General features: G+C 47.0%; 1 protein-coding gene across 1 annotated transcript in view; it reads left to right on the top strand.

Annotated features, from left to right (window-relative positions):
* The window catches only part of LOC311124593 (V-set and immunoglobulin domain-containing protein 10-like 2), a gene marked incomplete at both ends in the record, with an annotated part of 155,809 nt that extends 133,236 nt beyond the window's left edge, over window positions 1–22,573 (top strand). The window contains 4 exons of the mRNA XM_084198708.1: window positions 16,105–16,249; window positions 21,259–21,389; window positions 22,203–22,327; window positions 22,423–22,573. Coding sequence (XP_084054834.1) covers window positions 16,105–16,249; window positions 21,259–21,389; window positions 22,203–22,327; window positions 22,423–22,573 — 552 coding nt within the window. The remainder of the gene's footprint in view (window positions 1–16,104; window positions 16,250–21,258; window positions 21,390–22,202; window positions 22,328–22,422) is intronic.
* Window positions 22,574–22,756: the final 183 nt, after the last annotated feature.

Here is a 22,756-nt window from a genome sequence, read left to right as displayed (position 1 = left end):
TAATTAAATGGTATGGTGGTTAAGGTACAGTGAGGGAAAAAAGTATTTGATCCCCTGCTGATTTTGTACGTTTGCCCACTGACAATGAAATGATCAGTCTATAATTTTAATGGTAGGTTTATTTGAACAGTGAGAGACAGAATCACAACAAAAAAATTAAGAAAAACACATGTCAAAAATGTTATAAATTGATTTTGCATTTTAATGAGGGAAATAAGTATTTGACCCCCTCGCAATCAGAAAGATTTCTGGCTCCCAGGTGTCTTTTATACAGGTAACGAGCTGAGATTAGGAGCACACTCTTAAAGGGAGTGCTCCTAATCTCAGTTTGTTACCTGTATAAAAGACACCTGTCCACAGAAGCAATCAATCAATCAGATTCCAAACTCTCCACCATGGCCAAGACCAAAGAGCTATCCAAGGATGTCAGGGACAAGATTGTAGGCCTACACAAGGCTGGAATGGGCTACAAGACCATCGCCAAGCAGCTTGGTGAGAAGGTGACAACAGTTGGTGTGATTATTCGCAAATGGAAGAAACACAAAATACCTGTCAATCTCCCTCGGCCTGGGGCTCCATGCAAGATCTCACCTCGTGGAGTTGCAATGATCATGAGAACGGTGAGGAATCAGCCCAGAACTACACTGGAGGATCTTGTCAATGATCTCAAGGCAGCTGGGACCATAGTCACCAAGAAAACAATTGGCAAAACACTACGCCGTGAAGGACTGAAATCCTGCAGCGCCCGCAAGGTCCCCCTGCTCAAGAAAGCACATATAAAGGCCCGTCTGAAGTTTCCCAATGAACATCTGAATGATTCAGAGGAGAACTGGGTGAAAGTGTTGTGGTCAGATGAGACCAAAATCGAGCTCTTTGGCATCAACTCAACTCGCTGTGTTTGGAGGAGGAGGAATGCTGCCTATGACCCCAAGAACACCATCCCCACCATTAAACATGGAGGTGGAAACATTATGCTTTGGGGGTGTTTTTCTGCTAAGGGGACAGGACAAATTCACTGCATCAAAGGGACGATGGACGGGCCATGTACCGTCAAATCTTGGCCAACAACCTCCTTCCCTCAGTAAGAGCATTGAAGATGGGTCGTGGCTGGGTCTTCCAGCATGACAACGACCCGAAACACACAGCCAGGGCAACTAAGGAGTGGCTCCGTAAGAAGCATCTCAAGGTCCTGGAGTGGCCTAGCCAGTCTCCAGACCTGAACCCAACAGAAAATCTTTGGAGGGAGCTGAAAGTCCGTATTGCCCAGCGACAGCCCCGAAACCTGAAGGATCTGGAGAAGGTCTGTATGGAGGAGTGGGCCAAAATCCCTGCTGCAGTGTGTGCAAACCTGGTCAAGACCTACAGGAAACGTATGATCTTTGTAATTGCAAACAAAGGTTTCTGTACCAAATATATATGTACTTTTCTGATGTATCAAATACTCATGTCATGCAATAAAATGCAAATTAATTACTTAAAAATCATACAATGTGATTTTCTGGATTTTTGTTTTAGATTCCGTCTCTCACAGTTGAAGTGTACCTATGATAAATATTACAGACCTCTACATGCTTTGTAAGTAGGAAAACCTGCAAAATCGGCAGTGTATCAAATACTTGTCCTCCCCACTGTATATTGTTCGTAGCCATCTATTTACCACAACTAAGACCGCACTCAACGAGCTGTGTAAGGACATAAGCAAACAAGAAAATGCTCATCCTGAAGCGGCGCTCCTAGTGGCCGGGGATTTTAATACAGGGAAACTTAAATCCATTTTACCTCATTTCTACCAGCATGTCACATGTGCAACCAGAGGAAAAAAATCTCCAGACCACATTTACTCCACATACAGAGATGCATACAAAGCTCTCCCTCGCCCTCCATTTGTCAAATCTGACCATAATTCTGTCCTTCTGATTCCTGCTTACAAGCAAAAACTAAAGCAGGAAGTACCAGTGACTCGCTCAATACGGAAGTGGTCAGATGATGCGGTGCTACGCCACAGGACTGTTTTGCTAGCACAGACTGGAATATGTTATGGGATTCATCGAATGGCATTGAGGAGTATACCACCTCAGTCTTTGGCTTGATGAATAAGTGCATTGACGACGTCGTCCCCACAGTGACCGTATGTACATATCCCAACCAGAAGCCATGGATTACAGGCAACATCCGCATCGAGCTAAAGGCTAGAGCTGCCGCTTTCAAGGAGTGGGACACTAATCCAGGCGCTTATAAGAAATCCCGCTACGCCCTCAGGCGAACCATCAATTAGGCAAAGCGTCAATACAGGATCAAGATTGAATCCTACTACACCGGCTCGGACACTAATTGGATGTGGCAGGGCTTGAAAACTATTACGGACTACAATGGGAAACCCAGCCACGAGCTGCCCAGTGACGCGAGCCTACCAGACAAACTAAATGCCTTCTATGCTTGCTTCGAGGCAAGCAACACTGAAGCATGCATGAGAGCACCAGCTGTTCCAGATGACTGTGTGATAACGCTCTCGGTAGCTGATGTGAGCAAGACCTTTAAACAGGTTAACATTCACAAAGCCGCGGGGTCAGACGGATTACCAGGACATGTACTCAAAGCATCTTCGGACCAACTGGCAAGTGTCTTCACTGACATTTTCAACCTCTCTCTGACCGAGTTTGTAATACCTACATGTGTCAAGCAGACCACCATAGTCCCTGTGCCCAAGGAAGTGAAGGTAACCTGCATAAATAATTACTGCCCCGTAGCACTCACTTCAGTAGCCATGAAGTGCTTTGAAAGGCTGGTCATGGCTCACATCAACACCATTTATACATTTACATTTTAGTCATTTAGCAGACGCTCTTATCCAGAGCGACTTACAGTTAGTGAGTGCATACATTGTTTTTTTATTTTTCATACTGGCCCCCCGTGGGAATCGAACCCACAACCCTGGCGTTGCAAACGCCATGCTCTACCAACTGAGCTACACCCCTGCCGGACATTCCCTCCCCTACGCTGGACCAATTGTGCACCGCCCCATGGGTCTCCCGGTCGCGGCCGGCTACGACAGAGCCTGGATTCGAACCAGGATCTCTAGTGGCACAGCTAGCACTGCGATGCAGTGCCTTAGACCACTGCGCCACTCGGGAGCTACAATTATCCCGGCCGCAGGGCCAGACGGATTACCAGGATGTGTACTCAAGAGCATGCGCGGACGAACTTGCAAGTCTTCACTGACATTTTCAACCTCTCCCTGACCGAGTCTGTAATGCCTACATGTTTCAAGCAGACCACCATAGTCCTTGGGCCCAAGAAAGCGAAGGTAACCTGCGTAAATGACTACCGCCCCGTAGCACTCAATCTGTAGCCATGAAGTGCTTTGAAAGGCTGGTCATGGCTCACATCAACACCATCATCCCAGAAACCCTATACCCACTCCAATTCTTATATCGCCCCAACAGATCCACAGATGACGCAATCTCAATTGCACTCCACACTGCCCTTTCCCACCTGGACAAAAGGAACACCTGTGTGAGAATGCTGTTCATCGACTACAGCTCAGCATTCAACACCATAGTGCCCACAAAGCTCATCACCAAGCTAAGGACCCTGGGACTAATCACCTCCCTCTGCAACTGGATCCTGGACTTCCTGACGGCCGCCCCCAGGTGGTAAAGGTAGGTCGCAACACATCCGCCACGCTGATCAAGGGGGCCCCTCAGGGGTGCGTGCTCAGTCCCCTCCTGTACTCCCTGTTCACCCATGACTGCATGGCCAGGCACGACTCCAACACCATCATTAAGTTTGCTGACGAAGCAACAGCAGTAGGCCTGATCACAGACAACGATGAGACAGCCTATAGGGAGGTGGTCAGAGACCTGGCAGTGTGGTGCCAGGACAACAACCTCTCCCTCAACGTGAGCAAGACAAAGGAGATGATTGTGGACTACAGGAAAAGGCGGGCCAAACACGCCCCCATTAACATCAACGGGGCTGTAGTGGAGCGGGGTCGAGAGTTTCAAGGTCCTTGGTGTCCACATCACTAACAAACTGTCATGGTCCAAACACACCAAGACAGTCGTGAAGAGGGCACAACAACACCTTTTCCCCCTCAGGAGACTGAAAAGATTTGGCATTGCCCCTCAGATCCTCAAAATGTTCTCCAGCTGCACCATCGAGAGCATCCTGACTGGTTGCATCACTGCCTGGTATGACAACTGCTCGGCATCCGACCGCAAGGCACTATAGAGGGTAGTGCGTATGGCCCAGTACATCACTGGGGCCAAGCTTCCTGCCATCCAGGACCTATATACTAGGCGGTGTCAGAGGAAGGCCCAAAAAATGATCAAAGACTCCAGTCACCCAAGTCATAGACTGTTCTCTCTGCTACCGCACGGCAAGTGGTACCGGAGCGCCAAGTCTAGGACCAAAAGGCTCCTTAACAGCTTCTACCCCCAAGCCATAAGACTGCTGAACAATTCATCAAATGGCCACCCGGACTATTTACATTGACATCCCCCTCTCCATTTGCTTTTACACTGCTGCTACTCTCTGTCTATTATTTATGCGTAGTCACTTTACCCCTACCTACATGTAGAAATTAGCTCGACTAACCTGTACCCCCGCACATTGACTCGGTACCGGTACCACCTGTATATAGCCTCCTGCACATTGACTCGGTACCGGTACCACCTGTATATAGCCTCCTGCGCCTCGTTATTGTTATTTTATTGTGTTACTTTTTATTCTTTTTTACTTTAGTTTATTTGGTAAATATTTTCTTTACTTTACTTGACCCAAAAAAAATCTCTCAAAAGATTCACTCATCAGTTTACTGGATTAATAGATTCATGATGTAGTGATATCGGATCATTCTTCGGTATCATGCTCAATTACACCAATAGAAAATACACTTAGCGACAGATTTTGGAGAATGAACAGAGAACATCTGGACCCGAAATATATTAAATAAATAAACCATCACAAATGTAGACATAGAGGACCACCGATACAATCTAGGATGCCTTTAAGGCGAACATTAGAGGAATGATAATCTCATACTCGACAAAAGTTAAATCTGACTAAGAAAAATTAATCACTAACTTAGTGGCTTCCGCTTCTGGTAAAAATAACAAAGTTTAACCGAAGATCGAAAAGGGAAACAATGCATACATTAAACACAGTGTAGAGCATGGTGGGTGTCAGAGAGCGATCTCTCCTGTCATGTGTTTTGTGACTTCTTTAGGGATCTCGTTATCCTCATATGTAGTCACAGCGTGTGTAACGCCTGTCTGCAGGAATACTGGAGACATAAGGGATCTCGGGAATGTCTAGTGTGCCGGAAAAGTAGTGCTATCATCCCTGTAACCTGGCCGTAAAGAACCTGTGCAAGGCCTTCCTTCAGGAGAGAAGTCAGAAAGCTGAAGTCATTGCTGAGTCTGGTGTGTTCTGCAGTCTGCACAGGGAGGAGAAACTCACATTCTTCTGACTGGAAAATAAACAGCTCTGAATTGTTAGATATACTGCACTGTTGGAGCTAGAAACACAAGCATTTCACTATAACCGCAATTACATCTGCTAAAAATCTGTATGTGACAAATAAAATGTGATTTGGTGTGTCAGACCTCGAACAAACATCAAGATCACAACTGCTGCCTGACAGATTAAGCTGCACTGGATTGTAAGGAGACAGTCAAGACTGCACTGGAGCCCCTAAAGAAGAAGCTGAAGGCCTTTGTGGAAGTGAAACAGACCTGCGATAAAACAGCCGTGCATATTAAGACCCAGACCCAGCAGACGGAGAAGCAGATTAAGGAGGAGTTTGAGAAGCTTCACCAGTTCCTTTGAGATGAGGTGAGGGCCAAGCTAGTTGGAATGCACGGGGGGGGGGGGGGGGGGGGGGGAAGAGGAAGGGAAGAGCTGGTTGTTGAATAGATTGAAAGGATGAAAAGAGAGATGTCATCACTTTCAGATACAATCAGAGCCATAGAGGAGGAAACTGAAAACATCTCTTCCCTGCACACCTACAAGGGCAATGGTGAAAATAACTCTGCACACCGCCCGGACTCAATGCAGGACTCAGGAATGCTAAAAGTATGAAAAATGTATGCACTCACCAACTGTAAGTCGCTCTGGATAAGAGCGTCTGCTAAATGACTAAAATGTAAAATGTAAATGAATAAGCTTAAATTTTACTTTTTGAAGAAAGCCAACAACTACAGGTTAAACTAAAATAATGCATACTACTTAATGGCAAATAAATGTATATAATAAATATAACTATATAATAAATATCTCGCAGCTCTCAAAAAACGAATACACCAGTTATAATTTTAAAAGATAAAGATGCAAAAGCTGTAATTAGAAACAACAATGCGATTAATGACCATTTAAAAATCTTCTATGGAAATGTATATAAAAATTAAACAACAGTTGGACGGATCCTACAGCCTTCTTAGACTCAACAACCCTGAAGCAATTATCAGCAGACAAAAAATAATCACTAGAAACAGAGATCACCCAAAAATAAATATTTGATACTGTTAAAACATTTGCACATTCGCACCAGGAATTGAAGCTTTCCCATATAATTCTATTCAACATTTTGGGACAAAGTTGCCCCCCTATTTACACAAATGACAACACACGTCACTCAATTCAGTACTTATTAGTTCCATGTATCAAACAGTTATATCAGTTATAATAAAACCAAGTAAATCTGGATGTCACGACTTCCTCCGAAGCTGTCTCCTCTCCTTGTTCGGGCAGGCTTCGGCGTTCGTCGTCACCGGCCTTCTAGCCACTGCCGCTCCTCATCTCATCATTCCATTTGTTTTGTCTTGTTTATTACACACACCTGGTTCATATCCCCTTATCAGTACCTGTATAAGTGTTCCCTCTGCCCCTTGTCTTTGTGTGTGATTGTTTATTGTGGAGGTTAGTTTAGCTCGGTGGAGCTCCTTGTATTTTGTATCGTTGTGATATTTCACCCGTGTGCCTTGTTGTTTCCCAGAGCGCCTGATTACACACTGGAGTGTTTGACGCATTGCTGCATACCGCTGTGCCTTCGGAATAAACCCTTTTATTCTGTGATTTACCCTCCTGCGCCTGACTCCTTTCAAATCATTCGCCACACTGGAGTCCCCTGCTGATTGTAGACCGATAAATGTAATACATTGTGACAGTAAAATAATAACAAAGCTAATAAGTAATAGAATGGCAAAAGTCATGTCATCAATCAAACAGGGTTTATTAAAAACAGACACTTATAAACAAATAAAGGAATATGTTTTGGTTTAATACAATACACCAAAATAAACAAATAAACAAGATACAGATTTATCAATAAAGGCTTTCGACCATCTTGAGTGGCCTTTTCTATTCAAAACTTTTGAAGCTTTCAACTTTCCAGCTGAAATAATGCATTTAATAAAATTATTGTTAAATGTCCTGAATCTAAAATATACGCAAATAATACATTATCTCATAAAATTGCTTTTGAAAGGGGCACAAGACCGGGATGTCCCCTCTCCCCCTTCCTGTTTGCACTGGCAATTGAACCGCTTGCAGAAAGGATTACACAGGACCCAAATGTAACAGGTGTCAGTATTGGTAAACATTAATATAAACTAAATTTATTTGCAGATGATCTCCTGACATACCTGACCAATATTGAAAACGCAATGGCCTCTTTGCTAAAAATATTTTCAGAATACTTTCAAATCTCAGGATATAAAACGTATGTGGAAAAAAAGGAAATAATGGCAATAGGAAAAATAAAAATAATAACTGATGATCTACAGCAATCCTTTAACAGACCACAACAAATATGAAATACTTACGATGCTTAATAAGTGACAACAAACAACAGATATAGAAAGATAAACTTTATCCCATTACTCAACAATATGAAAGCAGATCTGATTAATTAGAATAATCATCCCATATATCTTACAGGTTGAATAAACCTCTTTAGAATGGCATGGCCCCCAAAGTTTTTGTATTTATTTTCAGTAATACCAATTACCCCACCGAATACATTATTTTAAAACAGTATTCTTCTTATTTGTTGGGGTTTTCTGGCTGTGTGCATACCAATATTATGTCCATTATCACCCCCTAGCGGGCTGGAGTGTGATGAGCCTATGGAGGTGATCTATATTCTGTACTCTAGTCGACATTAATGGAGGAAGAAAATTATTGCTAAGCAAATTATTGCTAAGCTAAGAATATTAACAACTTTATCGTTAAGAACACTATAACAATATGGAAAAAAATTAAATGTATTCTCCAAGAACCGATATCACTCCCAAAAAACACAACCTTATGGAACAATTCTTGGATAGCTTTTCAGAATTCACTGATAAATTGTTCCACATGGAAAACTAACGGCATAGAAACCATAAATATCATGGAAATACATTTCTTTTCATGACAGAATTAATTTCGGACTGACCAATAGTTTCAAATATGTGCAACTTAAAAGTTACATCACACATATTTTGGGGGGAAATCTTTGCACATCAGAGGAATTTTGAGGGAATCTTATTTGAGTCAGAAAAGGATGTTCATATTAAAGGGAATATATACAAAACCTTGCAGAGAGCATATCCAACTGATAATCTCCTACAAAAAAATATAAACTCTTGGAACCAAGACTTGTTATAAAGTCCAAAAGTGATGGGTGGAGCTACAAAGTTGGCTGTCAGAAGTATTACAATGTAAACTTACTTTTAATCCGTCTGTCTGCATATTTCTGTCACGATCGTCGTATACAGAGGAGGACCAAGGCGCAGCGTTGCAGGCAAACATACTCTTTATTAGAGACACGATCAAAAACGTGACAGTTCACGGTCTAACACAACAGACTAGAAACAAGATCCCACAAACTCTGTGGGGAAACAGGCTGCTAAAGTATGGTTCTCAATCAGAGACAACAAGCAAACAGCTGAATCACGTTGCCTCTGATTGAGAACCACACTGGCCAACATAGAACCACAATTCCAGAATGTGAAACCTAGAACAACACACATAGACTTTACACACCCTGGCTCAACATATTAGAGTCCCCAGAGCCAGGGCGTGACAGTACCCCCCCCTAAAGGCGCGGACTCCGACCGCGCCCACCAAACACCACAGGGGAGGGACCGGGTGGGCACTCCGCTTAGGCGGCGGATCCGGCTCCGGGCCTGATCCCCGCTCCCTCTCCAACCCCCCAATGTACCCCTGGTCCGGTCTGGCCCCGCTGGCCGGAGCTGGACTGCACACTGGTGGAGCAGATTGCTCTAGCTCCGGCGTGAAGCATCTGACCGGTGCCGGACCAGCCACCGGTGGAACAGGCACGGGCCGTGCCGGACTGACGACGCACACCACTGGCTTGGTGTGGGGAGCAGGAGCGGGCCGAGCCGGGCTGACGAAAAGCACCACTGACTTGGTGCGGGGAGCAGGAGCGGGCCGGACCGGGCTGACGAAGCGCACCACTGACTTGGTGCGGGGAGCAGGAACGGGCCGTGCCGGGCTGACGAAGCGCACCACTGACTTGGTGCGGGGAGCAGGAACGGGCCGAGCTGGGCTGACGAAACGCACCACTGACTTGGTGCGGGGAGCAGGAATGGGCCGGACTGGGCTGGCGACGCGCACCACAGACTTGGTGCGGGGAGCAGGAACAGGCCGGGCCGAGCTGGCGATGCGCACCGTAGACTTGGTGCGAGTGGCAGGAACAGGCCGGACCGTACTGGGAACACACACCACTGGCCCTACGTGGGGATCAGGAACAGGCCGGACCGGACTGGCAACACACGCCAGTACCTCTCGCCGTGCCTCTACATCCTCCTTCCCCCTGGTGACCAGTGACTCCCGTAACCTGGCGGCCTCCTGCTGCCCCGTCGTCCACGGCGTTAGCCCCCCCCTAAAAAATTTATGGGCTTCACTCCTACCCGTGGACCAGGTCTCCATGCTCCTCGCCAGCCTTTCGCCCTTCTGCCTCCACGTCAAGCCCCTCTCTTCCTCACATGGCTTGACCCAGTCGAGGAGGCGAAGGAGATCCGCTAGAGATCTCTCAGGCGCTGGCTCCTGGACTTGCTGCTTGGTCCAGTCTTGGTGGGATCTTCTGTCCCGATCGTCGTATACAGAGGAGGACCAAGGCGCAGCGTTGCAGGCAAACATACTCTTTATTAGAGACACGATCAAATAGAAACAAGATCCCACAAACTCTGTGGGGAAACAGGCTGCTAAAGTATGGTTCTCAATCAGAGACAACAAGCAACAGCTGAATCACGTTGCCTCTGATTGAGAACCACACTGGCCAACATAGAACCACAATACCAGAATGTGAAACCTAGAACAACACACATAGACTTTACACACCCTGGCTCAACATATTAGAGTCCCCAGAGCCAGGGCGTGACAATTTCAAGACATGACACATGGGGGTGTAGTGAGATACCCAATGGGCTGGACGATTCTCTTCTCATCACTCATCTTGAAAAAACGTATACTAAAAACGTGAAAATCAATCAATGTGCCATCATTAACACAATGGAAAAATCTAATGATTTATTATTTAAATATTTAAATAGCATTGGGGACCGAGAAAAATAAATTATTAAAATGTAAGGCAAAATGGCAAACAATAATGCAGGCAGTAGGGATGGAGGTGAGAGCATGTAGGTCTGGTCAGGGATGGAGGTGAGAGGATGAGGGTCAGGGATGGAGGTGAGAGGATGGGGGTCTGGTCAGGGATGGAGGTGAGAGCATGGGGTCTGGTCAGGGATGGAGGTGAGAGCATGGGGTCTGGTCAGGGATGGAGGTGAGAGCATGTAGGTCTGGTCAGGGATGGAGGTGAGAGGATGAGGGTCAGGGATGGAGGTGAGAGGATGGGGGTCTGGTCAGGGATGGAGGTGAGAGCATGTAGGTCTGGTCAGGGATGGAGGTGAGAGCATGGGGTCTGGTCAGGGATGGAGGTGAGAGCATGTAGGTCTGGTCAGGGATGGAGGTGAGAGCATGTAGGTCTGGTCAGGGATGGAGGTGAGAGCATGAGGGTCTGGTCAGGGATGGAGGTGAGAGCATGTAGGTCTGGTCAGGGATGGAGGTGAGAGCATGAGGGTCTGGTCAGGGATGGAGGTGAGAGCATGGGGTCTGGTCAGGGATGGAGGTGAGAGCATGTAGGTCTGGTCAGGGATGGAGGTGAGAGCATGTAGGTCTGGTCAGGGATGGAGGTGAGAGGATGAGGGTCAGGGATGGAGGTGAGAGCATGTAGGTCTGGTCAGGGATGGAGGTGAGAGCATGGGGTCTGGTCAGGGATGGAGGTGAGAGCATGTAGGTCTGGTCAGGGATGGAGGTGAGAGCATGTAGGTCTGGTCAGGGATGGAGGTGAGAGCATGAGGGTCTGGTCAGGGATGGAGGTGAGAGCATGTAGGTCTGGTCAGGGATGGAGGTGAGAGCATGAGGGTCTGGTCAGGGATGGAGGTGAGAGCATGGGGTCTGGTCAGGGATGGAGGTGAGAGCATGTAGGTCTGGTCAGGGATGGAGGTGAGAGCATGTAGGTCTGGTCAGGGATGGAGGTGAGAGGATGAGGGTCAGGGATGGAGGTGAGAGCATGTAGGTCTGGTCAGGGATGGAGGTGAGCGCATGAGGGTCTGGTCAGGGATGGAGGTGAGAGCATGGGGGTCTGGTCAGGGATGGAGGTGAGAGGATGAGGGTCAGGGATGGAGGTGAGAGCATGTAGGTCTGGTCAGGGATGGAGGTGAGAGCATGTAGGTCTGATCAGGGATGGAGGTGAGAGGATGAGGGTCAGGGATGGAGGTGAGAGCATGTAGGTCTGGTCAGGGATGGAGGTGAGCGCATGAGTGTCTGGTCAGGGATGGAGGTGAGAGCATGGGGGTCTGGTCAGGGATGGAGGTGAGAGGATGAGGGTCTGGTCAGGGATGGAGGTGAGTGCATGTGGGTCCGGGCAGAGAAAATATAATTGTTGTTTCTGTGCATCGAAAGTTGTTGTTCGTAGGTATACGTTTTTATTTGGAGTGAAACAAATAATATATGTATTTGTTAAATCATAATAATTGTTTGGGTGTTTGTCCCCAACCATGCTGACAGACAAAGAGCACTGATTGGGTCAGTGGTTCACCAATCAGAGTCATATTGAAATGAGGGTGGGCATACCCAGGAAGGTCGGTAGAAACCGGGAACTAGACAAAATCTCCAGGGGAACATGACACAACGTCCTAAAAACGTCCCGGGACCAACTGGGAACTAGACAAAACCTCCAGGGGACCTTGACACAAAGTCACAAGAACATCCTAAAAACATCCTCTGGGACGTCCCCCAGACCAACCGGGAACTACAAAAAACCTCCAAGGGACAATGTCAAAACGTCCTCTGGGACGTCCCCCGGACCAACCGGAACTACAAAAAACCTCCAAGGGACAATGTCAAAACATCCTCTGGGACGTCCCCCTGACCAACCGGGAACTACAAAAAACCTCCAAGGGACAATGTCAAAACGTCATCTGGGACGTCCCCCGGACCAACCGGAACTACAAAAAACCTCCAAGGGACAATGTAAAAACATCCTCTGGGGCGTCCCCCAGACCAACCAGGAACTACAAAAAACCTCCAAGGGACAATGTCAAAACGTCCTCTGGGACGTCCCCCGGACCAACCGGAACTACAAAAAACCTCCAAGGGACAATGTCAAAACATCCTCTGGGACGTCCCCCGGACCAACCGGGAACTACAAAAAACCTCCAAGGGACAATGTCAAAACGTCCTCTGGGACGTCCCCCGGACCAACCGGGAACTACAAAAAACCTCCAAGGGACAATGTAAAAACATCCTCTGGGACGTCCCCCTGACCAAACGGGAACTACAAAAAACCTCCAAGTGACAATGTCAAAACGTCCTATGGGACGTCCCCCGGACAAACCGGAACTACAAAAAACCTCCAAGGGACAATGTAAAAACATCCTCTGGGGCGTCCCCCAGACCAACCAGGAACTACAAAAAACCTCCAAGGGACAATGTCAAAACGTCCTCTGGGACGTCCCCCAGACCAACCAGGAACTACAAAAAACCTCCAAGAGACAATGTCAAAACGTCCTCTGGGACGTCCCCCGGACCAACCGGAACTACAAAAAACCTCCAAGGGACAATGTAAAAACATCCTCTGGGGCGTCCCCCAGACCAACCGGGAACTACAAAAAACCTCCAAGGGACAATGTCAAAACATCCTCTGGGACGTCCCCCAGACCAACCGGGAACTACAAAAAACCTCCAAGGGACAATGTCAAAACGTCCTCTGGGACGTCCCCCGGACCAACCGGAATTACAAAAAACCTCCAAGGGACAATGTCAAAACGTCCTCTGGGACGTCCCCCAGACCAACCGGGAACTACAAAAAACCTCCAAGAGACAATGTCAAAACGTCCTCTGGGACGTCCCTCAGACCAACCGGGAACTACAAAAAACCTCCAAGGGACATTGTCAAAACGTCCTCTGTGACGTCCCCCGGACCAACCGGGAACTACAAAAAACCTCCAAGGGACAATGTCAAAACGTCCTCTAGGACGACACAACAATGGTAGGCCTGATCACCGACAACGATGAGACAGCCTATAGGGAGGAGGTCAGAGACCTGGCTGTGTGGTGCCAGGATAACAACCTCTCCCTCAACGTGACCAAGACAAAGGAGATGATTGTGGACTACAGGAAAAAAAAGAGGACTGAGCACGCCCCCATTCTCATCGACGGGGCTGTAGTGGAACAGATTGAGAGCTTCAAGTTCCTTGGTGTCCACATCACCAACGAACTATCATGGTCCAAACACACCAAGACAGTCGTGAAGAGGGCACGACAAAGCCTATTCCCCCTCAGGAGACTGAAAAGATTCGGCATGGGTCCTCAGATCCTCAAAAAATTCTACAGCTGCACCATCGAGAGCATCCTGACTGGTTGCATCACCGCCTGGTATGGCAAATGCTTGGCCTCCGACCGCAAGGTACTATAGAGGGTAGTGCGTACGGCCCAGTACATCACTGGGGCCAAGCTTCCTGCCATCCAGGACCTCTATACCAGGCGGTGTCAGAGGAAGGCCCTCAAAATTGTCAAAGACTCCAGCCACCCTAGTCATAGACTGTTCTCTCTGCTACCGCACGGCAAGCGGTACCGGAGTGCCAAGTCTAGGTCCAAAAGACTTCTCAACAGCTTCTACCCCCAAGCCATAAGACTCCTGAACAGCTAATCATGGCTACCCGGACTATTTGCACTGCCCCCCCACCCCATCTTTTTACGCTGCTGCTACTCTGTTAATTATTTATGCATAGTCACTTTAACTCTACCCACATGTACATATTACTTCACGTACCTCAACTAGCCGGTGCCCCCGCACATTGACTCTGCACCGGTACCCCCCTGTATATATAGCCTCCCTACTGTTATTTTATTTTACTTCTGCTCTTTTTTTCTCAACACTTTTTTGTTGTTGTTTTATTTGACTTTTTTATTAAAAATAAATGCACTGTTGATTAAGGGCTGTAAGTAAGCATTTCACTGTAATGTCTGCACCTGTTGTATTCGGCACATGTGGCCAATCAAATTTGATTTGATTTGATTTGATTTGCAGCCCCGTCAATGTGTTTGGGGGCGTGCTCTCCCCTCGTTTTCTGTAGTCCAGGATCAGCTCCTTGGTCTTATTGACGTTGAGGGAGAGGATGATGTACTGGCACCACACTTCCAGGTCACTGACCTCCTCCCTGTAGGCTGACTCATCGTCACTGGTGATCAGACCTACCACCATTGCGTTGTCAGCAAACGTGATGATGGTGTTAGAGTGAAAATTACCGTGAATATGCCTGCCAGCTGTTCTGCGCATGCTCTGATAACACACCCTGGAAAACTGTCTGGCCCCAGGGCCTTACGAGTGTTGGCCTGATGAAAAACCTTATTCACGTCAGCCTTGGAGAGTGAGATCACTCAGTTCCCTGGGGCAGCTGGGGCCTGCATGCACGGCTCGGTGTTGTTTTTGTCGAAGCGTGCATAAAATGCATTGAATTCGTTTGGTAGAGAGGCATCGTTGGGCAGATCACAGCAGGGTCTTCCTTTGTAATCCGTGATGGACTGTGGCCCCTGCCACATGCGGCAGGCGCGGAGCCTGTGCAATTGGATTTCACCTTGTTCCTATATCGTACTTTTGCTTGTTTGATGGCTCTGCGGAGGTGGTAGCGGGACTTTTTGTACTTGTTCCTGTTGTTAGCTGTAGCTTTGGGGTTGGCTGCAATAGTCCTGTGTGCGGTAGCCCTGTCGTTTAGTTTAGCGCAAAACCTTGGTGTTAATCAAGGGCTTTTGATTGGGGAAGCAGCGAACCTTCACTGTCGGGACAACGTCGACGATGCATCTCCTAATGAAGCCGGTGATGGAGGTGGTTAGCTCATCGATGCTATAGGTGAAGTCCCAGAACATATTCCAGTCAGCTCTAGCAAAGCAGTCCTGTAGCATAGCCTCAGATTCGGACAACCATTTCTCAATTGAGCGCGTCACAGGTACTTCCTGTTTCTGCTTGTTGAATGGAAGCAAGAATAATGATCTAATTTGCCGAACGGGGACTAAGGGAGGGGCTTGTTTGCTTGCTTGTGGGTAGAGTAACAGTGGTCTAGGACTATATCGCCCCTAGTGGCGAAGGAGATATGTTGATGGGAGTTGGGCATTATGTGTCTAAATGACGCTGAATTAAAATCACCGGCAACAAGGAAAACAGCCTCCGGGTGCTTGGTTTCCTGCTTGTTTATAGCCTTATATAGAAGCTATAGTTCCTTAAGTGCCAGCTTATTGTTTTTGTCCTGAGGTGGAATAATTTACAGCAGTCACGATAACAGCTGAAAACTCTCTCGGGAGGTAGAAGCGGCGGCATTTGACCATCAGGTTTTCCAAGATGGGTGAACAGGGTTAGGGTTAGGGTTAGGGTTAGGGTTAGTGATGGGTGAACAGGGTTAGGGTTAGGGTTAGGGTTAGGGTTAGGGTTAGTGATGGGTGAACAGGGTTAGGGTTAGGGTTAGGGTTAGGGTTACTGTTGTGTGTAACATAGTGTGTGTGTGTAAAGTAATGTGTGTAACATAGTGTGTTTCTCCCCAGTCGGTCCTGATATTCCCCAGATAGACGTGACTCCCTACAGTGTAACAGACAGAGGATACTCTGCTCAGGAGAGACAGACAGTCTCTCTGCTCTGCCAGGCCCAGTCCAACCCTCCCAGTCAATATGTCTGGTTCTACAATAACAGGTATGCTTTAATACACACACACACGGACGCATGCATACACACACACACACACACACACACACACACACACACACAATCATTAATCATTATATTGATTATATTGTTTGTTTTTTTGTCTTCAGCATGCACATTTTGGGCTAGATTTAATCACTTTTACTCACAACAACCGACCACTGCATAGCAGTTTCATTGTTTTTATTGGTTCTAACCCCAGTAAAGTGTTTATATATCAGTTCTAATCCCAGTCAGATGTTTTATATATTGGTTCTAATTCAACTCCATCTTTCATCGAATTAGATAACTTATTCATCACAAAACCATTTGATGTTGCCAATTATTTTAATGATTACTTCATTGACAAAGTGAGAAAACTTAGTCAGGAAATGCCAACAACGAACAGTGAGCCATCGTTTTCATGCATAAAAAAACAAATAATGAAAAAAAAGCATTGCAAGTTTGAATTTTGTAAAGTTAATGTGGGAGAGGTGGAAAAATGATTGTTATCGATCAATAATGACAAACCTCCTGGCATTGACAATTTATATGGAAAGCTACTGAGGATGGTAGCTGACTCTATAGCCACTCCTATCTGTCATATCTTTAATCTGAGCCTAGAGGAAAGTCTTCATCCTCAGGCCTGGAGGGAAGCCAAAGTAATCCCGCTACCCAAGAATAGTAAAGCTGCCTTTACTGGTTCCACCAGCCGACCTATCAGCTTGCTGCCAGCTCTCAGCAAACTGTTGAAAAAAATGGTGTTTGACCAAATACAATGGTATTTCTCTGTAAACAAATTAACAACAGACCTTCCACATGCTTATAGAGAAGGGCACTCAACATGTACTGCACTGACATAAATGACTGATGATTGGCTGAAAGAAATTGATAATAAGAAGATTGTGGGAGCTGTACTGTTAGATTTCAGTGCAGCCTTTGATATTATTGACCATAACCTGTTGTTGAAAAAACGTATGTGTTATGGCTTTTCAACCTCTGCCATATCGTGGATTCAGAGCTATCTATCTAATAGAACTCAAAGGGTTTTCTTATATGGAAGCTTTTCTAATGTCAAACATCTAAAGTGTGGTGTACCACAGGGCAGCTCTCTAGGCCCTCTCTAATGACCTGTCAATGGCATTAAACAAAGCTAATGAAGTCATTGAAACCCTTAACAAAGAGTTGCAGTCTTTTTTTGGAATGGGTGGCCACTAATAAACTGGTCATGAACATCTCTAAAACTAAGAGCATTGTATTTAGTACAAATCATTCCCTAAATTCTAGACCTCAGCTAATTTGTTAATGAATGGTGTGGCTGTTAAACAAGTTATAGAGACTAAATTACATTTACATTTTAATCATTTAGCAGACGCTCTTATCCAGAGCGACTTACAGTTATTGAGTGTATACATTTTTTCATACTGGGCCCCCGTGGAAAATGAACCCACAACCCTGGCGTTGCAAGCGCCATGCTCTACCAACTGAGTGTCACGATCGCCTAAGAAGTATGACCAAAGCGCAGCGTTGGGAGTGAACATCTTGACTTTAATAATTCAACACGAGAATACAAAACAAACCACGATCGTGAAGTCCTCAGTGACAACTACTGAACAACGAACAAAAACCCACAACCCCAAGGTGAACAATGACAGTTTAAATATGGCTCCCAATCAGAGACAACGAGCCGACAGCTGACACTCGTTACCACTGATTGGGAGTCACTCAACCAAACACAGAAACAACCAATAACCACCCAACCAACCCAAACACAACAATACTTAACACACTCTGGCTAAAATAACAAGTCCCGGAACCAGAGCGTGACAGTACCCCCCCCTAAAGGCGCGGACTGCGACCGCGCCTCAAAACCCCAAATAGGGGAGGGCTGGGTGGGTGTTGCTCCTCGGAGGCGGCTCCGGCTCCGGGCTTGACCACCACCCTACATAACTCCCCCCGTAATGGCCCCGGTCCAATCCAACCCAGCTGGCTGGATCCAAACTGATGACGCGCACCCCTAGCTTGGCGCGTGAGACAGGGATAGACCGGACCTGGCCGACGATACGCACCCTCGGCTTGGTACGTGGAGCCGGAACGGACCTCCTCAGGTTGACGACTCGCCTCCCTGGCTTGGTGCGAGTAGCAGGAATAGGCTGAACCAGGTTGACGACTCGCCCCCTTAGCCTGGTGCGAGTGGCAGGAACAGTCCGAGTTGGGCCGACGACGCACACCGTAGTCTTGGTGCGTAGAGCAGAGACAGGCCGGGCTGGGCTGGCGACGCACCCCGTAGGCTTGGTGCGGGGCGCAGGAACAGGCCGAGCTGGGCTGGCGACGCACCCCGTTGGCTTGGTGCGTTGAGCAGGGACAGGCCGGGCTGGGCTGGCGAAACGCACCACAGACTTGGTGCGGGGAGCAGGAACGGGCCGAGTCGGGCTGGCGACGCGCACCGTAGGTTCAATGCGAGGAACAGGAACAGACAGAACCGCACTGGGGACACACACCCCTGGCCCTACACGGGGATCAGGAACGGGCCGGACCGGACTGGAAACACCCCCCAGTACCTCTCGCCGTGCCTCCACACTTTCCATCCCCTTCGTAACCAGTGGCCCCCTTAAACTGGCGGCCATATCTGCCAACCTCTTGCACTCCTCCGGGCCGTACACCTTCTGCCCCGACGTCGTGAGCCCCCCCCTAAAAAATGTCTGGGGGTCTCTCCTCTCGGTGGACCAGGCCTCTATAGTCCTCTCCCAACCTTCGCTCTTCTGTCTCCACCACTCGTCATCCAACTCCTGGAAACGCTGCTTGGTCTCGTTGTGGTGTGTTTTTCTGTCACGATCGCCTAAGAAGTATGACCAAAGCGCAGCGTTGGGAGTGAACATCTTGACTTTAATAATTCAACACGAGAATACAAAACAAACCACGATCGTGAAGTCCTCAGTGACAACTACTGAACAACGAACAAAAACCCACAACCCCAAGGTGAACAATGACAGTATAAATATGGCTCCCAATCAGAGATAACGAGCCGACAGCTGACACTCGTTACCACTGATTGGGAGTCACTCAACCAAACACAGAAACAACCAATAACCACCCAACCAACCCAAACACAACAATACTTAACACACTCTGGCTAAAATACCAAGTCCCGGAACCAGAGCGTGACACTGAGCTACACAGGGCCGTAATTGCTTGCCATTACCTTAGATTGTAAACTGTCATGGTCAAAACATATAGATTCAATGGTTGTAAAGATGGGGAGAGGTCTGTCCGTAATAAAGAGATGCTCTACTTTTTTGATACCACACTCCAAAAAGCATGTCCTGCAGGCTCTAGTTTTGTCTTATCTTGATTATTGTCCAATGGTGTGGTCCAGTGCTGCAAGGAAAGACCTAGTTAAGCTGCAGCTGGCCAGAACAGAGTGGCACGTCTAGCTCTTCATTGTAATCAGAGGGCTGATATAAATACTATGCATGCCAGTCTCTCTTGGCTAAGAGTTGAGGAGAGACTGACTGCATCACTTCTTCTTTGTATAAGAAACATTAATGTGTTGAAAATTCCAAATTGTTTGCAGTCAACATACACACAGCACTGACACACACACTTACCCCACCAGACATGCCACCAGGGGTCTTTTTACAGTCCCCAAGTCCAGAACAAATTCAAGAAAGCTTACAGTATTATATAGAGCCATTATTGCATGGAACTCCGTTCCATCTCATATTGCTCAAATAAACAGCAATCCTGGTTTTAAAAAACAGATAATGCAACACCTCACGGCACAACACCTCTCCCTTATTTGACCTAGATAGTTTGTGTGTATGTATTGATGTGTAGGATACAAGATGTATTGATATGTAGGCTACGAGATGTATTGATATGTAGGCTACGAGATGTATTGATATGTAGGCTACATGTGCCTTTATTATGTTTTATGTAGTTCTGTCCTTGAGCTGTTCTTGTCTATTAATGTTCTGTGTTATGTCATGTTTCATGTTCTGTGTGGACCCCAGGAAGAGTAGCTGCTGCTTTTGCAACAGCTAATGGGGATCCTAATAAAATACCAAATAACAGCCAGGTGTTTCATATATTGGTTCTAATCCCAGTAAGGTGTTTATACATTGGTTCTAATCCCAGCCAGGTGTTTTATATATTGGTTTTAATCCAGCCAGGTGTTATATAAATTGGTTCTAATCCAGACAGGTGTTTTATATATTGGTTCTAATCCAGCCAGGTGTTTTATATATTGGTTCTAATCCAGCCAGGTGTTTTATATATTAGTTCTAATCCCAGTCAGGTGTTTTATATATTGGTTCTAATCCCAGCCAGATGTTTTACATATTGGTTCTAATCCAGCCAGGTGTTTTATATATTAGTTCTAATCCCAGTCAGGTGTTTTATGTATTGGTTCTAATCCCAGCCAGGTGTTTTATATATTGGTTCTAATCCCAGTCAGGTGTTTTATATATTGGTTCTAATCCAGCCAGGTGTTTTATATATTGGTTCTAATCCCAGCCAGGTGTTTTATATATTGGTTCTAATCCCAGCCAGGAGTTTTATATATTGGTTCTAATCCCAGCCAGGTGTTTTATATATTGGTTCTAATCCCAGCCAGGAGTTTTATATATTGGTTCTAATCCCAGCCAGGTGTTTTATATATTGGTTCTAATCCCAGCCAGGTGTTTTATATATTGGTTCTAATCCAGCCAGGTGTTTTATATATTGGTTCTAATCCAGCCAGGTGTTTTATATATTGGTTCTAATCCCAGCCAGGTGTTTTATATATTGGTTCTAATCCCAGCCAGGTGTTTTATATATTGGTTCTAATCCAGCCAGGTGTTTTATATATTGGTTCTAATCCAGCCAGGTGTTTTATATATTGGTTTTAATCCAGCCAGGTATTTTATATATTGGTTCTAATCCAGCCAGGTGTTTTATATATTGGTTCTAATCCGGCCTGGTGTTTTATATATTGGTTTTAATCCAGCCAGGTATTTTATATATTGGTTCTAATCCAGCCTGGTGTACACGGGACCCCAGTTCACCATCACTAGGATTCTGCGGATGCACACAGGTACCTATGCCTGTCTGGCTCAGAACACATACCTCAACACCCGCTCTATGAAGACCATCAGCCTCACCGTCTACTGTGAGTAACCTCTGACCTCCAAGCCCTGACCTCCAACCCCTGACCTCCGACCTTCTCCCTCTACCTTCTACTGCTTCTCTCCCTCTTCTCCATATGGCTTCACCACACACACACAAACACACACACCGACACACACACGTTGGGGATGCAGCCGACCTGTTGGAGCATCGGGGGAGGAGACGGAACTCTCAGGAGGTTCTGAGGTACCCAACACTTTGATGTCACTGTGATGTTACTGCCATGGCAACACCTGGTTGACTGAAAGGCTGGTGCTTGTCGACCTGCTGTCCTGTGACGACACACACACACACACACACACACACACACACACACACACACACACACACACACACACACACACACACACACACACACACACACACACAAACACAGAAATACACACACACACACACAAACACAGAAATACACACACACACACCGACACACACACGTTGGGGATGCAGCCGACCTGTTGGAGCATCGGGGGAGGAGACGGAACTCTCAGGAGGTTCTGAGGTACCCAACACTTTGATGTCACTGTGATGTTACTGCCATGGCAACACCTGGTTGACTGAAAGGCTGGTGCTTGTCGACCTGCTGTCCTGTGACGACACACACACACACACACACACACACACACACACACACACACACACACACACACACACACACACACTCACACACTCACACACACACACACACACACACACACTCACACACTCACACACACACACTCACACTCACAAACACACACCTACAATAGCAAGATAACCAACACAGTGTTGCGCTGTATGTTGTCCCCGTGTCCCCCAGACCCTCCAGATGGTTCCCCCTCCTGCTCTGTTCTGCCAGCAATGAACTACTCCTCCCTCAACCTGAGCTGTTCATGGCAGGGGGGGCTGCCCCCCCCTTCACTACACTGGACCACAAACCTACAGGTACACACACACACACACACACACACACACACACACACACACAGAAAGGCTCCTAACAATTTAAATGATTGTTATTCTGGTTGTTATTGCATCAGGGAGGGGCGTGGCTTGGGGGTGAAGGGGCGTGGCCAGCCAACAATGTCTCCGTACTGCAGTCTGGATCCCAGACCTCCAACAACTCTCTGTTCACCTGCCTGGGGACGCACCCTGCTCTCAACACCTCCACACAATGCACTGCACGGGCCTGTAAGTCTCTCTCTCACCTGCCTGGGGACGCACCCTGCTCTCAACACCTCCACACAATGCACTGCACGGGCCTGTTCTCTCACACACACACACACACACACACACACACACACACACACACACACACACACACACACACACACACACACACACACACATATGGCACAGGCCTGTACATCTCAC

This window comes from Coregonus lavaretus (assembly GCF_964263955.1).
Source record: "Coregonus lavaretus genome assembly, contig: HAP1_SCAFFOLD_203, whole genome shotgun sequence".
NCBI lineage: Eukaryota > Metazoa > Chordata > Actinopteri > Salmoniformes > Salmonidae > Coregonus > Coregonus lavaretus.
Note: the sequence above shows the minus strand (reverse complement) of the source record. Positions and strands in the feature narration are given on the sequence as shown.